Raw genomic sequence first — 22,791 nt, 5'->3', positions numbered from 1 at the left:
GACACCGGTGGGAGAGTGGTCGACCGTGACTGCACACGGGGAAGCTGGTGGACGTAGTGCAACGAGAGCCGGCTGACAACTCGGAGAGCAAGATGGGACCAAATTACTTAGAGACGCACAGAGTAATCTATGGGAGCACAGAGCTAGGGTACAGAGTAACCACAACAAAGCACTGGTACAGAATGCAAAAATCCCAGCCTATTTATAGGCAGCAGAAAACCAGGATTGGCTGACACTCACCCATATGCTCATTGGTACTGCACTTTGTCTCCAACATGGCCGCCCCCTGTACTGCAGACACATAGGGAGTCTGCAGTCTCCAGGAAGCCGTCACTCCCGCTGCTGACCGCGCCGCGCCCCATGCAGCCACTGAGCACCACCGCTAGCCGCGCCGGCAGGGGACGAATCCCGGGACCTGCAGCGATGGGTACCAGCCGTGTGACACTCAGTCCTTGCACATTTGGCCAAATGGATGTACACCAGGGAAGGCGTGTATAGCGATATTTTCATAAACTCACAGATGACCGCCAATAGACGCTGCTGAGTGTAACTTAGAACCAGGCGCATTATGTGCTAATAAAGATAGTTGGTGTCATATGACAGACTGAAAAAAGGATTCAGAATCCCTTCACGCAAGGTTTTCCTTCGTTCCCAGAGCTGGAAATTTTGCCAGGTATTTCCTGGGGACACATCCATCAGTTCCTGCAGATCAGACCTATCTTCCATTCTGTTAAAGCCCCCTTCCTATGTAGACTGCTTTTTCTGCTTTTGAAAACCTCTTCCTTGTTGGCCACTCCTCAAAGGGCATTATATCCATGCTTTATAATGCTCTCCTACCCATCACCAACACTGTTAAAGAGGGATCCGAAATACCTGCGGCCGGATCCCGACTTGGACTAGGGTCACAATCCCAGCGCTGGAATACCGCCTGCCAAGATCCCGAACAAGCGTGTGTCGGCCCGTCTGAGAGGTAAGCCGCAGAAGGGGGGTAGGTTTAGGCTGCGTGAGGAGGGTTAGGCTGCAGGAATGGGGTGGGTTAGGTTTAGGCTGCGGGGAGGGGGTTTAGGTTTAGGCACCCCCAGCGAGGGTTAGGATTAGGCTGCGGGGGGAGGCTTAGGTTTAGTCTGCGGAAACTGGGGGTTAGGTTTAGGCCCACCATGGAGGGTTAGGGTTAGGCTGCGGGGGGAGGGGGGGGGGTGTTAGGTTTAAGCTGCTGAAAGGGAGGGTTAGGGGGCCATTGAGGGAAGGTAAGTATACTTACCTTCCCTCTGTCGGGATTCTCAACATCGGGATGCCGTGGTCGGTATTCTGACCGCCAGCATCCCGACCGCTGGCATATTATTCCCAACCCGTGGGATAAGTAAGAGGCTGATCTTGATGTATCCTTAGACCCAGAGGAGTTTTCAGGTATTTTTAAGGGGTTACAAATTCTCCATTAATGTCTGCATTAAGAAGAATGCTTTTACATTGGATTTCCAGTATACGTTGAAGAGACCAGCTGTCGGGATCCTGAACAGCTGAAGTTTCGACGCCGGAATCCCGACACCCATCAGAACACCGACTCCGGAATAAAGAATAGGTCAGGATCCCAACAGCCAGAATCTCAAAGGTAACTATAGCCAGGAGGGTTAGGGTTTGGCTGTGAAGAGGGGGTGGGGGGTGGGGTGCTAGTTTTAGGCACTTAGCGGGAGGTTAGAGTTAGACTATGGTAAGGGAGGGTTGGTGGGGGTTATGTTTAGAAGCCCCCTCCGGGTGGAGGGGGTTAGGGTTAGGCACCACCGGGTGGAGGGATAGGTTTGGGCACTAAGGGGGAGGGTTAGGGTTAGGCTGCAGAAATAGGGGGTTAGGTTTAAGCACTAAGGGGGACGTAAGGGTTAGGCACTAAGAGGAAGGTTAGAGTTAGGCTACGGTAAGGGAGGGTTGGTGGGGGTTAGGTTTAGAAGCCCCCCGGGGGGGGGTTAGAGTTAGGTACCACCGGGGGGGGGGATAGGTTTGGGCACTAAGGGGGGAGGTTAGGGTTAGTCTACAGTAAGGGAAGGTTAGGGGGGTAGGGGGGGTTTGAATACTTACCTCGCCCCTGTCAGGATCTTCACCATCAGGATGCCAGTGTCAGTATTGTGACCACTGGCATCCCGTCTGCCAGGAATGCATGCCGATCCCGGTTTTCCGTTGCTACTACAGTCCTACTAGCAGTATTAGTTCCTCCAGCAGTATTTAGGTTCTGGAGGAATTAAAACCATTCTGGGTCTTTCTGATGGGAAACTTCAACCATTCTGGGTAGAATTTATCTCCTTGCTTCTACTGTTATAGGTCATCCGATACTGCCTGAACCTAAACACATCTTACTACCTCTCCCTATCCCAGATCTCCCCAAGCATGCTCACAAATTGCTTTGGCATGCTGTCTCATGTCATGTTCTCTCACCATTACCTCATGTCATGTCCTCTCACCATTACCTCATGTCATGTCCTCTCACCATTACCTCATGTCATGTCCTCTCACCATTACCTCATGTCATGTCCTCTCACCATTACCTCATGTCATGTCCTCTCACCATTACCTCATGTCATGTCCTCTCACCATTCCCTCGGTCTGTAACATGTATGGTACACATTACTAGTATCTTGAGATTCAGAATTTCCTATGTATCCTGTCATAAACCATGGGCTCTGGGGCCCTCGGCATCTCTTCATTTGTGATTTTGGTTCTGGCCACTGTCTGCACCCTCTCTTGTGCTGTTAACCACGTAATGACCCTCCTCGTTGTTTCCTAATTCTAACCCTTCTTACCTCCCCCTTCCCTTATTGGTTTAAAAAACAAAAAGGTGCAGATTAGCAGAGCCACAGGAGTATACTAAGGGTAACTGTATTTGTATAGCCTAGCCCAAGGGTGGGTGTCAGTGTAACCATGTACATCTTACCTGGGCAGATAGGGGTGGGCGTGAAACTGAGCAGGAAAGAATGGTGCCCGTATGCCCGGTAGTGCCAACATCCAGGAGGGAACAGGATGTAAAGTAGTGAGTTCTGGCCTTAGTGTGACTCGGCTGTGTCCCAAGCTGATGACGGGCACATGGACGGGCAGTCCGTCATTCCTCACAGGTGCCCGCTTTTCATCTGTGAGGGTCTCAGAGGGCGAGGCCGGAGAGCTGGTTGGTAGAGGAACAACTGAAGTATTGATTGTATTAGGCTGTTTGTCTGCTGAACTTCCATCTTCCTCCATTGTGGCATGGGTGCAGTAACCTTTGTCATTAGTTGGATATATAGCAGACCTGAATAGGAAACAAGAGTGCAAAGGTCTGTTTACTGGCATGTTACTTGTACAGTTCTCCCCTGCTTACTAACATGTTACTTGTTCAGTTCTCCCCTGCTTACTAACAAGCTACTTGTTCAGTTCCCTCCTGCTTACTAACATGCTACTTGTTCATTTCTGCCCTGCTTACTAACATGTTACTTGTTCAGTTTCCCCCTGTTTACTAACATGTTACTTGTTCAGTTCCCCCTGCTTACTAACATGTTACTTGTTCAGTTCTTCCCTGCTAACATGTTACTTGTTCAGTTCCCCCCGTTTACTGAGGCGTTACCTGCACAGTTTCCCCCTGCTTATTAACATGTTACTTGTACAGTTCCCCTCTGCTTACTAACATATTACTTGTTCAGTTCCCCCTGCTTACTAACATATTACTTCTGCAGTTCCCCCCAGCTTACTAACATGTTACTTGTTCAGTTCCCCCGGCTTGCTCACATATTACTTGTTCTGTTCCCCCTGCTTACTAACATATTACTTCTACAGTTCCCCCCTCCTTACTAACATGCTACTTGTACAGTCCCCCCTGCTTACTAACATGTTACCTGTTCAGTTCCAACCTGCTTACTAACATTGTTACTTGTACAGTTCCACCCCTGCTTACTAAGATGCTACTTGTACAATTCCCCCCTGCTTACTAACATGTTACTTGTACAGTTCCCCCCTGCTTACCAAGATGCTACTTGTACAGTTCCCCTTGCTTACTAACATGTTACTCGTACAGTTCCTCTTGCTTACTAACATGTTACTTGTACAGTTCCCCTTGCTTACTAAGATGCTACTTGTACAATTCCCCCCTGCTTACTAACATGTTACGTGTACAGTCCCACCCCCACCCCGCTTACCAACATGCTACTTGTTCGGTTCCCCCTGCTTACTAACATGTTACTTGTACAGTTCCTCCCTGCTTACTAAAATGCTACTTGTACAGTTCCCCCTCCTTACTAACATGTTATTTATACAGCCCCCCCCCCCTGCTTACTAACATGCTACTTGTTTGGGTTCCCCTGGTTGCTAACATGTTACTTGTTTTGTTCCCCCCTGCTTACTAACATGTTACTCGTACAGTTCCCCTCTGCTTACTAACATGCTACTTGTACAGTTCCTCCCTGCTTACTAAGGTGCTACTTGTACAGTCATTCCTGCTTACTAACATGTTATTTATACAGCCCCCCCCCCCCCTTCCCCCGCTTACTAACATGCTACTTGTTCGGTTCCCTCCTGGTTATGAACATGTTACTTGTTCAGTTCCCCCTGCTTACTAACATGTTATTTATACGGTTCCACCCCTGCTTACTAAGATGCTACTTGTACAATTCCCCCTGCTTACTAACATGTTACTTGTTCGGTTCCCCCTGCTTACTAATATATTACTTCTACAGTTCCCCCCTCCTTACTAACATGCTACTTTTACAGTTCCCCCCTGCTAACATGTTACTTGTTCAGTTCGAACCTGCTTACTAACATTGTTACTTGTTCAGTTCCCCCTGCTTACTAACATACTAATTGTTCAGTTCCCCCACTTACTAACATGTTACTTGTATAGTCCCCCCTGCTTACTAACATATTACTTGTTCAGTTCTCCCCTCCTTATTAATATGCTACTTGTTCAGTTCCACCCTGCTTACTAACATGTTACTTGTTCAGTTCCTCCTGCTTACTAACATATTAGTTCCCATCTGCTTACTAAAATGTCACTTATTTGGTTGCCCCCACTTACTAACATGTTACTTGTTCATTCCCCCCTGCTTGCTAACATGTTACTTGTACAGTTCCCCCTTGGCCCTGGAGTGTCAACTTTTGGGCTCTCTTGTCTGGTTAGTAGTTCACTGTAAAAATGAACAATTGGTTGTGAGAGCTGGACACATTACAGTCCCCCAGTACTGAATTACAGATGTTCTTTTTTCATATAGCTAGCCTCAATACACCATATGGCACAAGACACCTGGCACAATGTTGCATCTAAAGGTGGGTACACACTAGTAGATATATCTGCAGATCAACTGATCTGCAGATATATCTATGGACGGATCGGGCAGTGTGTTCAGCATACACACTGCCCGATCGGGGGCTGACGTCACGAACTGGGCGGGCATGTACACACGCCCGCCCAGTTCAGCTGTCAATCACCGCCGCCCGCCGCAGCATGTGTATGGGCGGTCGGCCGACCGCCATACACACACAGCGACGCGCCAATATATTGGAAGATATATTGGCCATCGGCTGTGCTGCGGGGCCGACGCGATACGTCTGTAAACGACGGAGTTCACAGACGTATCGGCCATACACACTGGCTGACGGACTCGCGATATATCGGCCATTCAAGAGAACGGCCGATATATCGGCCAGTGTGTACGGGCCTTTACTTACATCGAAGATGTAAAACACCACTCACAGTGCCCTACAGACCCCGGGCTGCGCATTTAACTGCACAGGAATTGGTTTTAAACATGTACAAGGTTGCAGTAGAGGTTGATTAAATAGACTGTATAAGCACTGTTGGCCTGACTCAGATTAAATGGGCATTGCAGTAGTTCAGTGTTTTTTAACCACTGTGCCGTGGCACACTAGAGTGCCCTGAGCAGTCTCCAGGGGTGCCGCCATATAAGCGAAGCCAGACCCCTCAGTGTTTTGCCGCTACTGAGGCCCGGGAACGATCGGTGGGTTTAGTGGTTGCAGAGCCAGTTCTTATTTTGGACCCGGGCAGTGTTGGGCTCTTCTGGCTTTCTCAGATGTGGCTCAGGCATTACCTATGGAAAAGCTGCGACATGACATCCTAGGACATGCAACTGCACCATGCATCACCATTATATTTGAACGTGCCTTGGCAATATTTAAATCTTGTTCAGTGTGCCGCGAGTTGTAAACGGTTGAAAATCTCTGCAGTAGTTCATTCAAGATGATTCAAATGCATGTATGATTTTAGAGCAGGGGTGGGCAACTAGTCAGAGGCAAAGAGACAGAAAAGATCTGTAGTCAAGGGGAAGAGCCACTATCATGCGCGCGCCTAAGGTGCATGCGCAAAAATGGGGGTGTGGCCTAGTTGTCACAAAGCCACACCCCATTTTTGTGCGCACACCTTTTGGTATGACGTTTGTAGGAGTATGACCTTGTGTCATAACTCATAACCCCGTTTTTAGTCATGTTGTACAGTGCCACATACATATAAAAACGCCAATCGGGTGCCTCCACAGTGCCAGATACATGTATGCCCCCACAGTGCTAGATAAATATATGCCCCCACAGTGCCAGATACATATATGCCCCCACAGTGCCAGATAAATATATGCCCCCACAGTGCCAGATAAATATATGCCCCCACAGTGCCAGATAAATATATGCCCCCACAGTGTCAGATACATATATGCCCCCACAGTGCCAGATACATATGTGCCCCCTGTGCCAGATACATATGTGCCCCCTGTGCCAGATACACACGTGCCCCATAGTTCCAGGTACACATATGCTCCAAAGTGCCAGGTACACATATGCTCCACAGTGTCAGATACATATATGCCCCCAGTGCCAGATAAATATATGCCCCACAGTGCCAGATACACATGCCCCCACAGTGCCAGATACATATGCCCCCACAGTGCTAGATACACATGCCCCCAGTGCCAGATACACATGTCCCCACAGTGCCAGATATGCCCCCAGTGCCAGATACAGATATGCCCCCAGTGCCAGATACACATGTCCCCTCAGTGCCAGATATGCCCCACAGTGCCAGTTATACATATGCCCCACGATGCCAGATATGCCCCCAGTGCCATATACATATATGCCCCCAGTGCCAGATATGCCTTCAGTGCCAGATACACATGTCCCAACAGTGCCAGATATGCCCCCAGTGCCAGATACACATGTCCCAACAGTGCCAGATATGTCCCCAGTGCCTGCTACATATATGTCCCCACAGTGCCAGATATGCCCCCAGTGCCAGCTATATATGTCCCCGCAGTGCCAGATATGCCCCCAGTGCCAGCTACATATGTCCCCGCAGTGCCAGATATGCCCCCAGTGCCAGCTACATATGTCCCCGCAGTGCCAGATATGCCCCCAGTGCCAGCTACATATGTCCCCACAGGCCTGATATATGCCCCCAGTGCCAGCTACATATATGTTCCCGTAGTGCCAGATATGCCCCCAGTGCCAGCTACATATATGTCCCCGCAGTGCCAGATATGCCCCCAGTGCCAGCCACATATATGTCCCCACAGTGCCAGATATGCCCCCAGTGCCAGCTATATATGTCCCCGCAGTGCCAGATATGCCCCAAGTGCCAGCTACATATGTCCCCACAGTGCCAGATATGCCCCCAGTGCCAGCTATATATGTCCCCGCAGTGCCAGATATGCCCCAGTGCCAGCTACATATGTCCCCGCAGTGCCAGATATGCCCCCAGTGCCAGCTATATATGTCCCCGCAGTGCCAGATATGCCCCCAGTGCCAGCTACATATGTCCCCGCAGTGCCAGATATGCCCCCAGTGCCAGCTACATATGACCCCACAGGCCTGATATATGCCCCCAGTGCCAGCTACATATATGTTCCCGTAGTGCCAGATATGCCCCCAGTGCCAGCTACATATATGTCCCCGCAGTGCCAGATATGCCCCCAGTGCCAGCTACATATATGTCCACGCAGTGTCAGATATGCCCCCAGTGCCTGCTACATATGTCCCTGCAGTGCCAGATATGCCCCAAGTGCCAGCTACATATGTCCCCACAGTGCCAGATATGCCCCCAGTGCCAGCTACATATGTCCCTGCAGTGCCAGATATGCCCCCAGTGCCAGCTACATATGTCCCTGCAGTACCAGATATGCCCCCAGTGCCAGCTACATATGTCCCTGCAGTGTCAGATATGCCCCCAGTGCCAGCTACATATGTCCCTGCAGTGCCAGATATGCCCCCAGTGCCAGCTACATATGTCCCTGCAGTGTCAGATATGCCCCCAGTGCCAGCTACATATGTCCCTGCAGTGTCAGATATGCCCCCAGTGCCAGCTACATATGTCCCTGCAGTGCCAGATATGCCCCCAGTGCCAGCTACATATGTCCCTGCAGTACCTGATATACCCCCAGTGCCAGCTACATATGTCCCTGCAGTGTCAGATATGCCCCCAGTGCCAGCTACATATGTCCCTGCAGTGCCAGATATGCCCCCCCACCCAGAGCTGCTCACCACGCTGCTGTTCTGCTTCGTATTAGGGGAGGAGAGCGCAGCATGTGCCTCTGCTGCCCCTCAGTCTCACTCTCCGGCGGCAGTGACTATCTTCAATTCGGCGCCGGGCTGTGAGCCAATCAGAGCACACGGTCCGGCAGCTAATCAGGACCCTTAGCTGCCGGTCCGTGAGCACTGATTGGCTCACGGGCCGGCGCTGAATTGAAGATAATTGCCGCCGCCGGAGACCTTATAAAAGTATGTGTTCCGGGCTGTGTCGGGCAGCGGTGGCCGGGAGCGGATCGAGCCGCATGCGGAGGATGAAAGAGCCGCGGGTTGGCCACCGCTGCTTTAGAGAATATATAAAAACCCAGCGCATACGTCAACCACCAAAAACTGTTTGATTCATTCATATATACCAATATCTTGCAGCTCCCACAGGTAGTACTGTTCTACCAACAATTAGAAACTTAGACCATTGAGATAATATAAACTATCCAGGGAGCGCAGTGATTTTGGTATATTTATTCACATCACATTTATTTACATAAAATACACATACAAGGAAAATATCTAAAAAACTATAATTGTATACATACAATTGTATCTAGATCGATTGCCCTATACACCAATGGATTAAAAGTTCAAAATGTCCCTCTGAGCTCAACTTCTTGCATCCACTTCGTTAATAAAATATAACTTTTAGTATGAAAGTTCCTTAGTTGGATACAGCGGTAATTGCTTTATGCCGGAGTAGTTGTAATATTGCAGTCTGCATAGAAAGCACTTATTGATTTTTGCTAGCAGGGGGAGAGCGCTGTGTTAGATGACTGTTCACTGCGGTATGCTACGACCCCTGTTAGTAGCAGCCGCACCTGATAGTGCCGGATACTCACAGCCGCAATCTGTCTTTCTTGAACGGGGTGCGGACCTCCTTAGCCAGGTCTCACGTCAGCTTGATCCCCTGTTCAATAGCTCAACGGCGGACTTGTATTCAGAAACGGATATCGTGATGGAGGAACTCCGGGCAACAAGGTCCAATTGATGGTGCCTTCCTTTGATCCTAAAAGTTATATTTTATTAACGAAGTGGATGCAAGAAGTTGAGCTCAGAGGGACATTTTGAATTTTTAATCAATTGGAGTATAGGGCAATCGATCTAGATACAATTGCATATATACAATTATAGTTTTTTAGATATTTTCCTTGTATGTGTATTTTATGTAAATAAATGTGATGTGAATAAATTTACCAAAATCACTGCGCTCCCTGGATAGTTTATATTATCTCAATGGTCTATGTATGACTTTAGGCAGATCTTCAGAGGGAATCAAATGCCTGATTCTGGCTATGTTCCTCAGATGAAAGAATGTGGATTTGATTGGTACGTAAACCCGATGGCTTACTTACTTATCTGATGGTGGGCGATCTGCGCATGAGCATTTGGGAGTGGGGAAGAAGTGGTGCCAGCCAGTGTTCCCGAAAAGGTATCACCCTATTTTCGGGGAATACCAAGGTCTGTGTCTTGTGATCTTGCCTGGTTTACAGAGCTGTGGCAGGCAGTTTGTATTGTATAGGAAGGTTACTCAGATGGCTGATGGTCCCACAGACTGACCTGATGCTACGTCCTTTGGAGGTAGCAGTGGATCACACATGCATGCAGGAGGCATCTGCAAATACGTGGCAGTGGATCACACATGTATGCAGGGGGCATCTGCAAGTATATAGCAGCGGATCACACATGCATACAGGAGACATCTGCAAGGACATAGCAGCGGATCACACATGCATGCAGGAGACATCTGCAAATACATAGCAGCGGATCACACATATATGCAGGAGGCATCTGCAAGGATATAGCAGCGGATCACACATGCATGCAGGAGACATCTGCAAATGCATAGCAGCGGATCACACATACATGCAGGAGACATCTGCAAATACGTAGCAGCGGATCACACATGCATGCAGGAGGCATCTGCAAGGATATAACAGCAGATCACACATGCATGCAGGAGGTATCTGCAAGGATATAGCAGCGGATCACACATGCATGCAGGAGACATCTGCAAATACGTAGCAGCGGATCACACATGCATGCAGGAGGCATCTGCAAGGATATAACAGCAGATCACACATGCATGCAGGAGGTATCTGCAAGGATATAGCAGCGGATCACACATGCATGCAGGAGACATCTGCAAATACGTAGCAGCGGATCACACATGCATGCAGGAGGCATCTGCAAGGATATAACAGCAAGATCACACATGCATGCAGGAGGCATCTGCAAGAATATAACAGCAAGATCGCACATGCATGCAGGAGGCATCTGCAAGGATATAACAGCAAGATCACACATGCATGCAGGAGGCATCTGCAAGGATATAGCAGCGGATCACACATGCATGCAGGAGGCATCTGCAAGGATATAACAGCGGATCACACATGCATGCAGGAGGCATCTGCAAGGATATAACAGCGGATCACACATGCATGCAGGAGACATCTGCAAATACATAGGAGCGGATCACACATGCATGCAGGAGGCATCTGCAAGGATATAGCAGCTATGCTAACATTGTTGAATCTGCGTCAGGCCCTGTGTGCAGTAATATGTATGGTTGTGTTGTACAAAAATATCACAATTCAGAATGTTGATACCAGAATTTCAACATTGTCAGAATGTCACCAGTCAGTCACTACATGGATGCTATGTTGACATTGTGAATGTTGACAATCATCATATCAGCATAGTGTTTTAACCGGATTTCAGTCCTAACCCTCACCGGCAGCCTAACCTCACCATACCCAAACCCTCACCACAGCCAATCCTCACTACAGCCTAACCTTCACCGTAGCCCAACCCTAACCTTCACCACAACCTAACCCTCACCACAGCCCAACCCTAAAACTCACTGCAGCCAATCCCTAACCCTCACTATAGCCTAACCCCAACCTTCACCACAACCTAACCCTCACCACAGCCTAACCTTAACACTCACCGGAGCCAATCCCTAACTCTCACTACAGTCTAACTCTAACCCTCACCACAGCTTAACCATAACACTCCCCACAGCCTAACCCTAACCTTAACCACAACCTAACCCTCGCCACAGCCTAACCCTAACATTTACCGCAGACGAACCCTAACCTTCACCACAACCTAACCCTCACCACGGCCTAACCTTAACACTCCCCACAGCCTAACCTTAACCACAACCTAACCCTCGCCACAGCCTAACCCTAACATTTATCGCAGCCGAACCCTAACATTCACCACAACCTAACCCTCACCACAGCCTAACCTAAACACTCCCCGCAGCCTAACCTTCACCACAACCTAACCCTCACCACAGCCTAACCTTAACCACAACCTAACCCTCGCCACAGCCTAACCCTAACACTTACCGCAGCTGAACCCTAACCTTCACCACAGCCTAACCCTCACCACAGCCTAACCTTAACCACAACCTAACCCTCGCCACAGCCTAACCCTCACCGTAGCCGAACCCTAACCTTCACCACAGCCTAACCCTAACTCTCACTATAGCTGAATCCAAACCCCTACCCCTCACTCTCATTAAGACGTTGATAAGGCTGAAACAAGCAGTGCCTTAGGGAAAATAATATAAAAGTTTTACTGAATGCATAATTATTATCTGAATTAAAACAAATGCTAAACAAGGTTTATTATGTAAGGACAAATGAAGGATTTAAGAAGAAAAAAATCAAATTAACTTTGCGCCAAGATCTAAGATATTGGTTTCGCCCACATTGATAGATCTAATATTAATTAATATGACAGTGTTTGCATTATATAATGTATATGACAAAGATGTCTCCTTTAGTCTGCGTGAATGATGAGTAGGGTTTTTATATATGATTTGTGTAACAGCAGAAGAATACAGTTGTCTACTGCAAATGTATATTATAAATGGGACTATTTTAATTCTCTTTAAAATGTTTTTATTTAATGAGAATGTTTTTTTGATGTCATAAATTTTTTATTATGAAGAATTGTACATATACAGCAACAAAAAACAGTGCGAGAAATAACATGTACAGAAAAAGGAGAAAGAGAAAAAAAAGATGACAATGATCAGCAATAACCGCGGATCTTGGACATAATCGGTGCCCATCCATAAAACATAGAGCAATACACAGACACAAAACTGTATAGCTATTCTCTAACATTTTCATAAGCTTTGTTAAATGTCCGGGACATCCAACGAATAAATGCACACAAATTAAAATATCGAAGTTGAGTCTGTGGGGTATATTTACTAAAAATCGTATTTTCCCGAATGAGGTTAAAGTTCAATCACGAATGACATCGAAAGTGTAAAACTGCAACTTTTTGAATTTATTACGACTAATTTACTAAGCTGTCGTATTCTGCATTTTCGTATTTACCGATGTCGATGTCATTCGTATTTTTTGGCAGTGTTTTACGGGAGTGAATTGTAAAACACTGCCGACTTTAACACAATGAATCTCGGCCGGATCTGTGAGATCCGTGCTGGGCTTCATTGTGCACCTTTCGTAAAAAATTAAACATTGTTAAAAATCTTTAAAAAAAAATGCGTGGGGTCCCCCCTCCTAAGCAAAACCAGCCTCGGGCTCTTTGAGCCGGTCCTGGTTGAAAAAATATGGGTAAAAAAGTGTTCGGGGTTCCCCCATATTTAATCAACCAGCACCAGGCTCTGCGCCTGGTCCTGGTTCCAAAAATACGGGGGACAAAAAGCGTAGGGGTCCCCCGTATTTCTGAAACCAGCACCGGGCTCCACTAGCCAGATACGTAATGCCACAGCCGGGGGACACTTTTATATTGGTCCCTGCGGCCCTGGCATTACATACCCAACTAGTCACCCCTGGCCGGGGTACACTGGAGGAGTGGGGACCCCTTCAATCAAGGGGTCCCCCCTCTCCAGCCACCCAAGGGCCAGGGGTGAAGCCCGAGGCTGTCCCCCCATCCAAGGGCTGCGGATGGGGGGCTGATAGCCTTTTTGTTAAAATTTGAATATTGTTTTTAGTAGCAGTACTACAAGTCCCAGCAAGCCTCCCCCGCAAGCTGGTACTTGGAGAACCACAAGTATCAGCATGCGGTGGAAAACCGGGCCCGCTGGTACCTGTAGTACTACTACTAAAAAAATACCCCAATAAAAACAGAAGACACACACCTTGAAAGTAAAACTTTAATTCATACATCCACACCTCCATACACACATACTTACCTATGTTCACTCGAGGGTCGGTCCTCTTCTCCATGTAGAATACATGGGGTACCTGTTGGAAAAATTATACTCACACAATCCAGTGTAGATGGGTCCTCCTCTGTTCGATTTGTAATCCACGTACTTTGCAAAATAAAAAAACGGATACACGACCACGCACTGAAAGGGGCCCCATGTTTTCACATGGGACCCCTTTACCCGACTGCCAGGAACCCCCCCCGACCTCTGTCTAAGAGGGTTCCTTCAGCCAATCAGGGAGCGCCACGTTGTGGCACCCTCCTGATTGGCTGTGTGCTCCTGTAGTGTATGACAGGCAGCACACGGCAGTGATACAATGTAGCGCCATTGTAACCAATGGTGGGAACTTTGTGGTCAGCGGTGAGGTTACTTTCGGTCAACCGCTGACCACAAAGTTCCCACCATTGGTTACAATGGAGCGCATAGGCGCTACATTGTATCACTGCCGTGTGCTGCCTGTCATACACTACAGGAGCACACAGCCAATCAGTAGGGTGCCACAACGTGGCACTCCCTGATTGGCTGAAGGAACCCTCTTAGACAGAGGTCAGGGGGGGTTCCTGGCAGTCGGGGAAAGGGGTCCCATGTGAAAACATGGGGCCCCTTTCAGTGCGTGGTCGTGTATCCGTTTTTAGGACGTGGAATACAAATCGAACAGAGGAGGACCCATCTACACTGGATTATGTGAGTATAATTTTTCCAACAGGTACCCCATGTATTCTACATGGAGAAGAGGACCGACCCTCGTGTGAACATAGGTAAGTATGTGTGTATGGAGGTGTGGATGTATGAATTAAAGTTTTACTTTCAAGGTGTGTGTCTTCTGTTTTTATTGGGGTATTTTTTTAGTAGTAGTACTACAGGTACCAGCGGGCCCGGTTTTCCACCGCATGCTGGTACTTGTGGTTCTCCAAGTACCAGCTTGCGGGGGAGGCTTGCTGGGACTTGTAGTACTGCTACTAAAAACAATATTCAAATTTTGACAAAAAGGCTATCAGCCCCCCATCCGCAGCCCTTGGATGGGGGGGACAGCCTCGGGCTTCACCCCAGGCCCTTGGGTGACTGGAGGGGGGGGACCCCTTGATTGAAGGGGTCCCCACTCCTCCAGGGTACCCCGGCCAGGGGTGACTAGTTGGGTATGTAATGCCAGGGCCGCAGGGACCAATATAAAAGTGTCCCCCGGCTGTGGCATTATGTATCTGGCTAGTGGAGCCCGGTGCTGGTTTCAGAAATACGGGGGACCCCTACGCTTTTTGTCCCCCGTATTTTTGGAACCAGGACCAGGCGCAGAGCCCGGTGCTGGTTGTTTAAATATGGGGGAACCCCTGTCACTTTGTTTCCCATATTTTTACAACCAGGACCGGCTCAAAGAGCCCGAGGCTGGTTTTGCTTAGGAGGGGGGACCCCACGCATTTTTTTTTTTAAAAATTAACACTTTCCTACCCCTTCCCACTGAAAAACATGCACGGATCTCATGGATCCGTGCATGCCTATCCAAACACGGTAAAAAAAAGCAGGTCTGTTTTATTTTAGCACTTTTTCACGATTTGTATTTTTACACGGCAGTGTTTGGCTATTGTCGGCAGTGTTTGTGATTTGCACTTTTTAGTAAATGACCGATTTCTACCAAATTCCAGGCATATTTGACCGATGGTGTATTCATTTGTATTTTTTTCCTAGGACTTCCAAAAAAATACGAATGCCCTCATCAGTGCCGTGATTTGAGTTTAGTAAATTCCCGAGATGACACTTTGAAGAAAAAACACCATCTCGGTCAAAATCGGGAGCTTAGTAAATATACCCCAGATTATCATAGGCGGTATAGAAAAGGTAATAGGGTAAAGGGTGGAGAAATGAGGAAAAGGTTGGGGTATGGAGGTGAGGGGGAGGGAGAGTGACGAGAGCCTCCTAACGAATCGGGAAAGAGATTAAGAAACAAAAAATAAAAATGATGTCAATGTATATAGGTCGGGCCTAAAACTAACCAATACCTGGGAGAGGAGTGTTATGAAACCTAAACTAGGGAAGCCAGATTGAATGGAATTATTTTACTGTGTTGTTTTGTAAACTGGTAATATATTTTATTTTGCTAACGAACCATATTCTGTTCATTAGTTCCTGGCGATTGGGTGCATCAAGAGCTTTCCAGTTACGGGCAATTTGATATCTAGCTGGGCAAGATATATGAAGGACCAGTTTATTTAAGTCCTTAGGGGCATAGTCTATAGGAGTAGAAAGAAGTAGACTGACAGGGGAAACGGGTTCAGAGTGATCAACCAATTGGGCTAGAAGGTGTCGGACCATGTTCCAATAACTTACGATCACTGGATAATGAGAATGTTTTATTAATATTATTTTTATGTTTGCTTGCATGTATCCATTACTGTGCAACTTACTATCTCTCTCTCTCTTTACACCCCTAATATATCTCTTGTTATCTGTGTAAGATGTCCACACAATGGGGCTTATTCTGAGTCAGATGCAACCGCGGTTGCGCCTTTTAGCAGTCACGCATGAGCGACTTTATGCAAATGGCGCCACTAATCCCTTCCTTATGTACATCCATGCTTATGATTGTGCAAGTCGGAGAAGCTCACTTTGAGCGTCTGCAGGCACTGTAATACTGGCAGTGCATCTTTAGGCGCCACTATCGGTTGCTCCATAGAAACTTGCACCTGCCCTATGGGACACTCCTGGCACTGACGCTGATACTCCTACATAACTCGCGTGAGATACTCCATTTTTTCTTGCATTGATAGCTACCGCCTAAGAGCGCCCTGCACTTTTGCGCAACTCTGCCTCTGTGCGCACACAGCTGTGGGAGGCCTGCACCGTACAAGCTTTTAGGAGTCTTTGCGCAGGCGCAAAAAAAACGCTCAACTTCACGAATATTGGGATTGCATGCAACTCATGATCAGCCCAAGGTGAGGTCTTCTCCGCCAGCTTGGTCAGTTGTAGCCTCATCAGATGCCACGTCTAGCCAATTACATGTGATTCAGCACACGGGAAAATCGTGCCGCTCGTAGATCTGCGCGTGTGTGCGCCTCAGTGTTTCGCCTACTCTGCACCTACGGAACGTGTCTCACTGCTGGGTTTGTTTGTTTTACTTTCAGAATGAGGAGGTGACGTAGCCAGAATCAGCCAGAAGAGGAAACCGCCTTAGAATGCTTCAGAAATAACTTGCTGTAAAAACAATACATTATTTATATGATCTCCTTCATTGAAACAATTTCATCACATTAAAGAGCCTATTTATTGCCAGGTTTTAGATAATTATTATATTTTAACATAACTATTATGTACTGTAATTCTAATATTATAATTTCTTATCGACGCTTATAGTGGCAGTAATATGTTATGTATCGCCCACATGTATTATAAAACACACCCCTGCACAAAAATAATGCAATCACTTTACATTCTGGTTTGGGGGCCGGCCACGCTACTGCACATGTGCGATCATCAGACACACATGTGAGAGTGGTGATTGCCAGGGAGGGATCTTACATTTCCCTATCCCAAAAAATGTTGGGAGTATGTAACTTATAGGCTGCAGTGGCTAAGGTCACCTGAGGAGGGCGCTAGCTAGGGATGTTCATTGGTGTGTTCGTCATCGATGGTTGCCGATGATGGCAAACCTGTAAGTGACCATCGCTGGTCACCGACTATGCTATGGGTGGCCATCGATGGTTTCACCCATCGATGGTGATCCTGTTATTACAGTGAATTACTCGCCAGCCAATCACAGCCCGGGGGCAGGCTTTGCGGGTGTTGGGGGCGGAGCTAAGCTCAGTGTCCCGGCACCTTGCAAAAAAAATATTTGTTTATGCTAAGCCATCGATGGGGGAAAATATCTGGTTCTCTCCCATAAATGTCAAAACCATTTGACATCGGCCGTAAACCATCGATGAGTAGGAATCCTTGATGGCCAATGGCAATCCCTAGGGCTAGCTGCCGGGGCCCGGTCTCGGAATATAGTAGCAGCTCCCATAGGGGTTGCTACTGCAATCGCAAAAAGGGGGACCGCAGCACTTATCTCCGATATTCTGGGGTTGCTTTAATTTTGTGACTGTTTTCGGGGGAATTTCCTACATAATTACTTTAATAAATATGCCCACAAATATGGAGGCATGTTGTATAATACATACTGTGAAAATGTTTAATCTCCTTCTTGAGGTTGTTCCTGTTCAAATGCTTCACGTTTGGGTATTGGGCGTAGGTGCTGCTCAGCTGTATTTACTAGGAACTCCGTTCTAGTACTATTCTGTTCACTAGTCTCTACATATTTATAAAGATTACGTCAAGTGCCAGAGCTGGCTACAACGGGACAACCAGGAAAACAAAACACAAGTCTGTTACTATGTACAGCTTATCACAATGTCACGCACTCACTCCACCTACAGCCACACCAACCAATAACGTAGGGGATGAAGAATGAAGTACCATTAAAAAGGCCAGAGAATCGCTCACAACAATGTAGCAATATGGAAAAATAACACATTGCGTAAAAATAGTAATACACAACATGGCAAAAATATCTGTGTGCTAATTACCGTCAACCAGTGTCGGACTGGGGCATGAAGGGCCCACCGGGGGAATACGACTGTAGGGGCCCATGCTTAAAGGTGTAGCCAGGTTCCAGTGGGGGCGTGGCCAGCCACTACAGAGGTTTGGCTAACCATTACATGTTCTGTGCCCCTTGGTAAATATATAATAAACCAAATTATTGTGAAGTATAATGTAACATATGTATAATGCATAAATCTAGTGCACTAGGATAGTATGGAACTTGATCTCTAGAGGAGAAGGAGGGCCCACAGGCAGTAGGGCCCACCGGTGGTTTCCCCTGTTCCCCTGTGGGCCAGTCCGACCCTGCCGTCAACATCTACAATGGTATACTGTAAGTGTGTGATGCACAGAAGACTGACCTGTAGTGGTATATAGTAAGTGTGTGATGCACAGGAGACTGATCTGCAGTGGTATATAGTAAGTATGTGATGCACAGGAGACTGGCCTGTAGTGGTATATAGTAAGTGCGTGATGCACAGGAGACTGACCTGTAGTGGTATATAGTAAGTACGTGATGCACAGGAGACTGACCTGTAGTGGTATATAGTAAGTACGTGATGCACAGGAGACTGACCTGTAGTTGTATATAGTAAGTGTGTGATGCACGGGAGACTGATCTGCAGTGGTATATAGTAAGTGTGTGATGCACAGGAGACTGGCCTGTAGTGGTATATAGTAAGCGTGTGATGCACAGCAGATTGACCTGTAGTGGTATATAGTAAATGTGTGATGCACAGGAGACTGATCTGCAGTGGTATATAGTAAGTGTGTGATGCACAGAGACTGACCTTTACTAGTATATATATAGTAAGTGTGTGATGCACAGGAGACTGATCTGTAGTGGCATATACAGTAGTAAGTGAATGATGCACAGGAGATTGATCTGTATTGATATATAGTAAGTGTGTGATGCACAGGAGACTGACCTTATCTGGTATGTAGTGTGTGATGCACAGGAGACTGATCTTCAGAGGTATAGTAAGTGTGTGATGCACAGGAGACTGATCTGCAGTGGTATATAGTAAGTGTGTGATGCACAGGAGACTGACCTTTACTGGTATATATATATATATATATATATATATATATATATATATAGTAAGTGTGTGATGCACAGGAGACTGATCTGTAGTGGAATATACAGTAGTAAGTGAATGATGCACAGGAGATTGATCTGTAGTGGTATATAGTAAGTGTGTGATGCACAAGAGATTGACCTGTAGTGGTATATAGTAAGTGTGAGATACACAGGAGACTGATCTGCATTGGTATATAGTAAGTGTGTGATGCACAGGAGACTGATCTTTACTGGTATACTGTATATATAGTAAGTGTGAGATGCACAGGAGACTGATCTGCATTGGTATATAGTAAGTGTGTGATGCACAGGAGACTGATCTTTACTGGTATATATATAGTAAGTGTGTGATGCACATGAGACTGATCTGTAGTGGCATATACAGTAGTAAGTGAATGATGCACAGGAGATTGATCTGTAGTGGTATATAGTAAGTGTGTGTTGCACAGGAGACTGACCTTTACTGGTCTATAGTAAGTGTGTGATGCACAGGAGACTGATCTGTAGTGGTATATAGTAAGTGTGTGATGCACAGGAGACTGACCTGTAGTGGTATATAGTAAGTGTGTGATGCACAGGAGACTGATCTGTAGTGGTATACTATATAGTAAGTGTGTGTTGCACAGGAGACTGACCTTTACTGGTATATAGTAAGTGTGTGATGCACAGGAGACTGATCTGTAGTTTTTTATAGTAAGTGTGTGATGTACAGGAGATGGATTTATAGTGGTTTATAGTAAGTGTGGATGCACAGGACACTGGACTGACCTAGAAACATAGAATTTTACGGCAGATAAGAACCACTTGGCCCATCTAGTCTGCCCTTTTTTTTTAACAATATTTTTATCTCAAAACTTATTTGATCCTTATTTATTTGTAAGGATATCCTTATGTCTATCCCATGCATGTTTAAATTGCTCTACTGTCTTAGCCTCTACAACCTCTAATGGGAGGCTATTCCACTTGTCCACTACCCTTTCTGTGAAGTAATTTTTCCTCATATTTTGCATGTCCTTGTGTCCTATTGCTTCTCTTCATATGGAGAATGTTTCCCTCCTGGACTACCTGCAGTGGTATATAGTGAGTGTGTGATGCACAGGAGACAGACCTGTAGTGAGTGGTATATAGTGTGTCATGTACAGGAGATGGATTTATAGTGGTTTATGGTTTATAGTAAGTGTGGATGCACAGGAGACTGGGCTGACCTGTAGTGGTATATAGTAAGTGTGTGATGCACAGGAGACAGACCTGTAGTGGCATACAGTAGGTGTGTGATGCACAGGGAATCAATCTGTAATGGTCCAGGTATATAGTAAGTGTGTGATGCACAGGAGACTGATCTGTAGTGGTATATAGTAAGTGTGTGATGCACAGGAGACTGATCTGTAGTGGCATATACAGTAGTAAGTGAATGATGCACAGGAGATTGATCTGTGGTGGTATATAGTCAGTGTGTGATGCACAGGAGACTGACCTGTAGTGGTATATACAGTAAGTGTGTGATGCACAGGAGACTGATCTGTAGTGGTATATAGTAAGTGTGTGATGCACAGGAGACTGATCTGTAGTGGTATATAGTAAGTGTGTGATGCACAGGAGACTGATCTGTAGTGGTATATAGTAAGTGTGTGATGCACAGGAGACTGATCTGCAGTGGTATATAGTAAGTGTATGATGCACAGGAGATTGAGTTTTCCAGTATCATGTAAATCTGAAGCATGTGTGAAGTGGTTAATTCTCTGCACACATTAAACTTCCTCTCTCGCAGTTCTCTTTTCCACTAAGAATAGCGTTTGGGAGATCGGCGAATGCTGTCACTTTTCTGGTATTCTGAATAGATGTATGTTTCTACTGTATGCAAAATATATGTGCACTATGAGATAAAATTATGGCACCTTTGTGATAGTGGATAAATGTACTAAAGCTGCAGGATTCCAAACTCCAGTCACACACAGTCTAAGACATAATCATGATGTGTTTTATATATGTGTGTGTGTGTGTGTGTGTGTGTGTGTGTGTGTGTGTGTGTGTGTGTGTGTGTGTATATACACACACACACACACACACACACATATATATATATATATATATATATAGTTGGTCTCTAATACATTCCAAATAAGACTAATTCTTCATTGGACATCAGATTCCTAATACGGAATCTTTGCTGGATGTTTTCTCTATAATGCCCACATAATATTACTAAAAGTAGTTTGACACCCTTATGAAGTTTGATTTTAAAACTGTTACAGGTACTGTAGTCAGATGTGTATATATATATATATTATATATATATGTGTATAATATGAGAAGGTTAAATATTATGTAGATAGATAGATAGATAGATAGATAGATAGATAGATAGATAGATAGATAGATAGATAGATAGATAGATAGATAGATAGAATTGATATATGTGGATGTAAAGATTAATGGGAGACCAGTGCCCTGATGAGACAGATAACACGTGGACACAATACCCACAGACTTACCCGTGTCATACCACACTCCCCTGGCAGAAGCTATATGATCCTCCACTCAATGTGGTGGGAGGTGAGAGCCACCTCCATTATCCCGGATAGGTGGGTGCCTTCACTTGAAAGTTTTTGAGACTCTAGACGAATGTTCTATCATAGTCTATGTAAGTCTAGGATCTACTTTGCAAAGGGGAAGGTGGAGTTATTGTACAGTAAGGGGAGGGAAGGTTAGTGGAGTCCAGCGTGTGGGGAGGGGGTATTTCCTTCTCTCCTTGGTAAGAGGAAGTCTGGGCCTACAGATAAGAGACAGGGGTCCGGTCTGTCCAGACTGATAAGAACAATCCTTCAAATCTCGCTCTCCATTCCAGATTGCTGGGAAATGTCATATATTTGTGTTATTATTCATGTATAGCACATTTTATATGCACCAATAATTATTTAGACATACTGTACCTTGTCATCGCATTGAGATCCCTACACCTTACCCCAATAAATATACATTTCATTATTTATTCCTTTGAGCGTTTTCCATAGTGTTATTTATTTATTTTTCTCCATTTTAAATTTTGACATAATTCAATGCATGCATCGTATCTAGTGATGAGCGGATTCGGTTTTACTCGGTTTTACTCGGTTCTCAAAACCGAATCTTATTGGCTCACTGATGTCACGTGTTTTGGATAGCCAGACCCCCCCTCGCCCACACACACAATTTCCACACAAAGTAGGGGCAGCCATTTTGGTGGAATATCACCAGCTTCAAGTGAATGGATCACCTGTATTTGGTACATCCTACAAAATGGCTGACACTGTGCACAGACATCAAGTACACATTAATGGCTCTGCCAGTAGTGTCTGACAGAAATATATATGTTAGAAGTATAACGTAAGAAATATGGCTTGGGTCCGTGGCCTGTCCCGCACCACATGCAACTAGATTACAG

The 22,791-nt window shown here is 46.1% G+C and overlaps 1 protein-coding gene across 3 annotated transcripts in view; it reads right to left on the bottom strand.

Annotated features, from left to right (window-relative positions):
• Window positions 1-22,042, bottom strand: part of LYL1 (LYL1 basic helix-loop-helix family member) — an 80,834-nt gene extending 58,792 nt beyond the window's left edge. Inside the window, exons 1-3 of one of the 3 annotated variants that reach the window (XM_063931246.1) lie at window positions 21,863-22,042; window positions 9,366-9,532; window positions 2,921-3,268 (exon numbers count right to left, since the gene is read on the bottom strand). In XM_063931246.1, the coding sequence (XP_063787316.1) occupies window positions 2,921-3,219 (299 nt within the window). In that variant the 5' untranslated portion in view covers window positions 3,220-3,268; window positions 9,366-9,532; window positions 21,863-22,042. Of the gene's footprint in view, window positions 1-2,920; window positions 3,269-9,365; window positions 9,533-17,871; window positions 17,945-21,862 lie in introns of those variants that run through there. The other 2 variants (XM_063931245.1, XM_063931247.1) reach the window with 2 other exon arrangements.
• Window positions 22,043-22,791: the final 749 nt, after the last annotated feature.

The sequence above is a fragment of the Pseudophryne corroboree genome, chromosome 6, assembly GCF_028390025.1.
Source record: "Pseudophryne corroboree isolate aPseCor3 chromosome 6, aPseCor3.hap2, whole genome shotgun sequence".
NCBI classification, from domain to species: domain Eukaryota; kingdom Metazoa; phylum Chordata; class Amphibia; order Anura; family Myobatrachidae; genus Pseudophryne; species Pseudophryne corroboree.
Note: the sequence above shows the minus strand (reverse complement) of the source record. Positions and strands in the feature narration are given on the sequence as shown.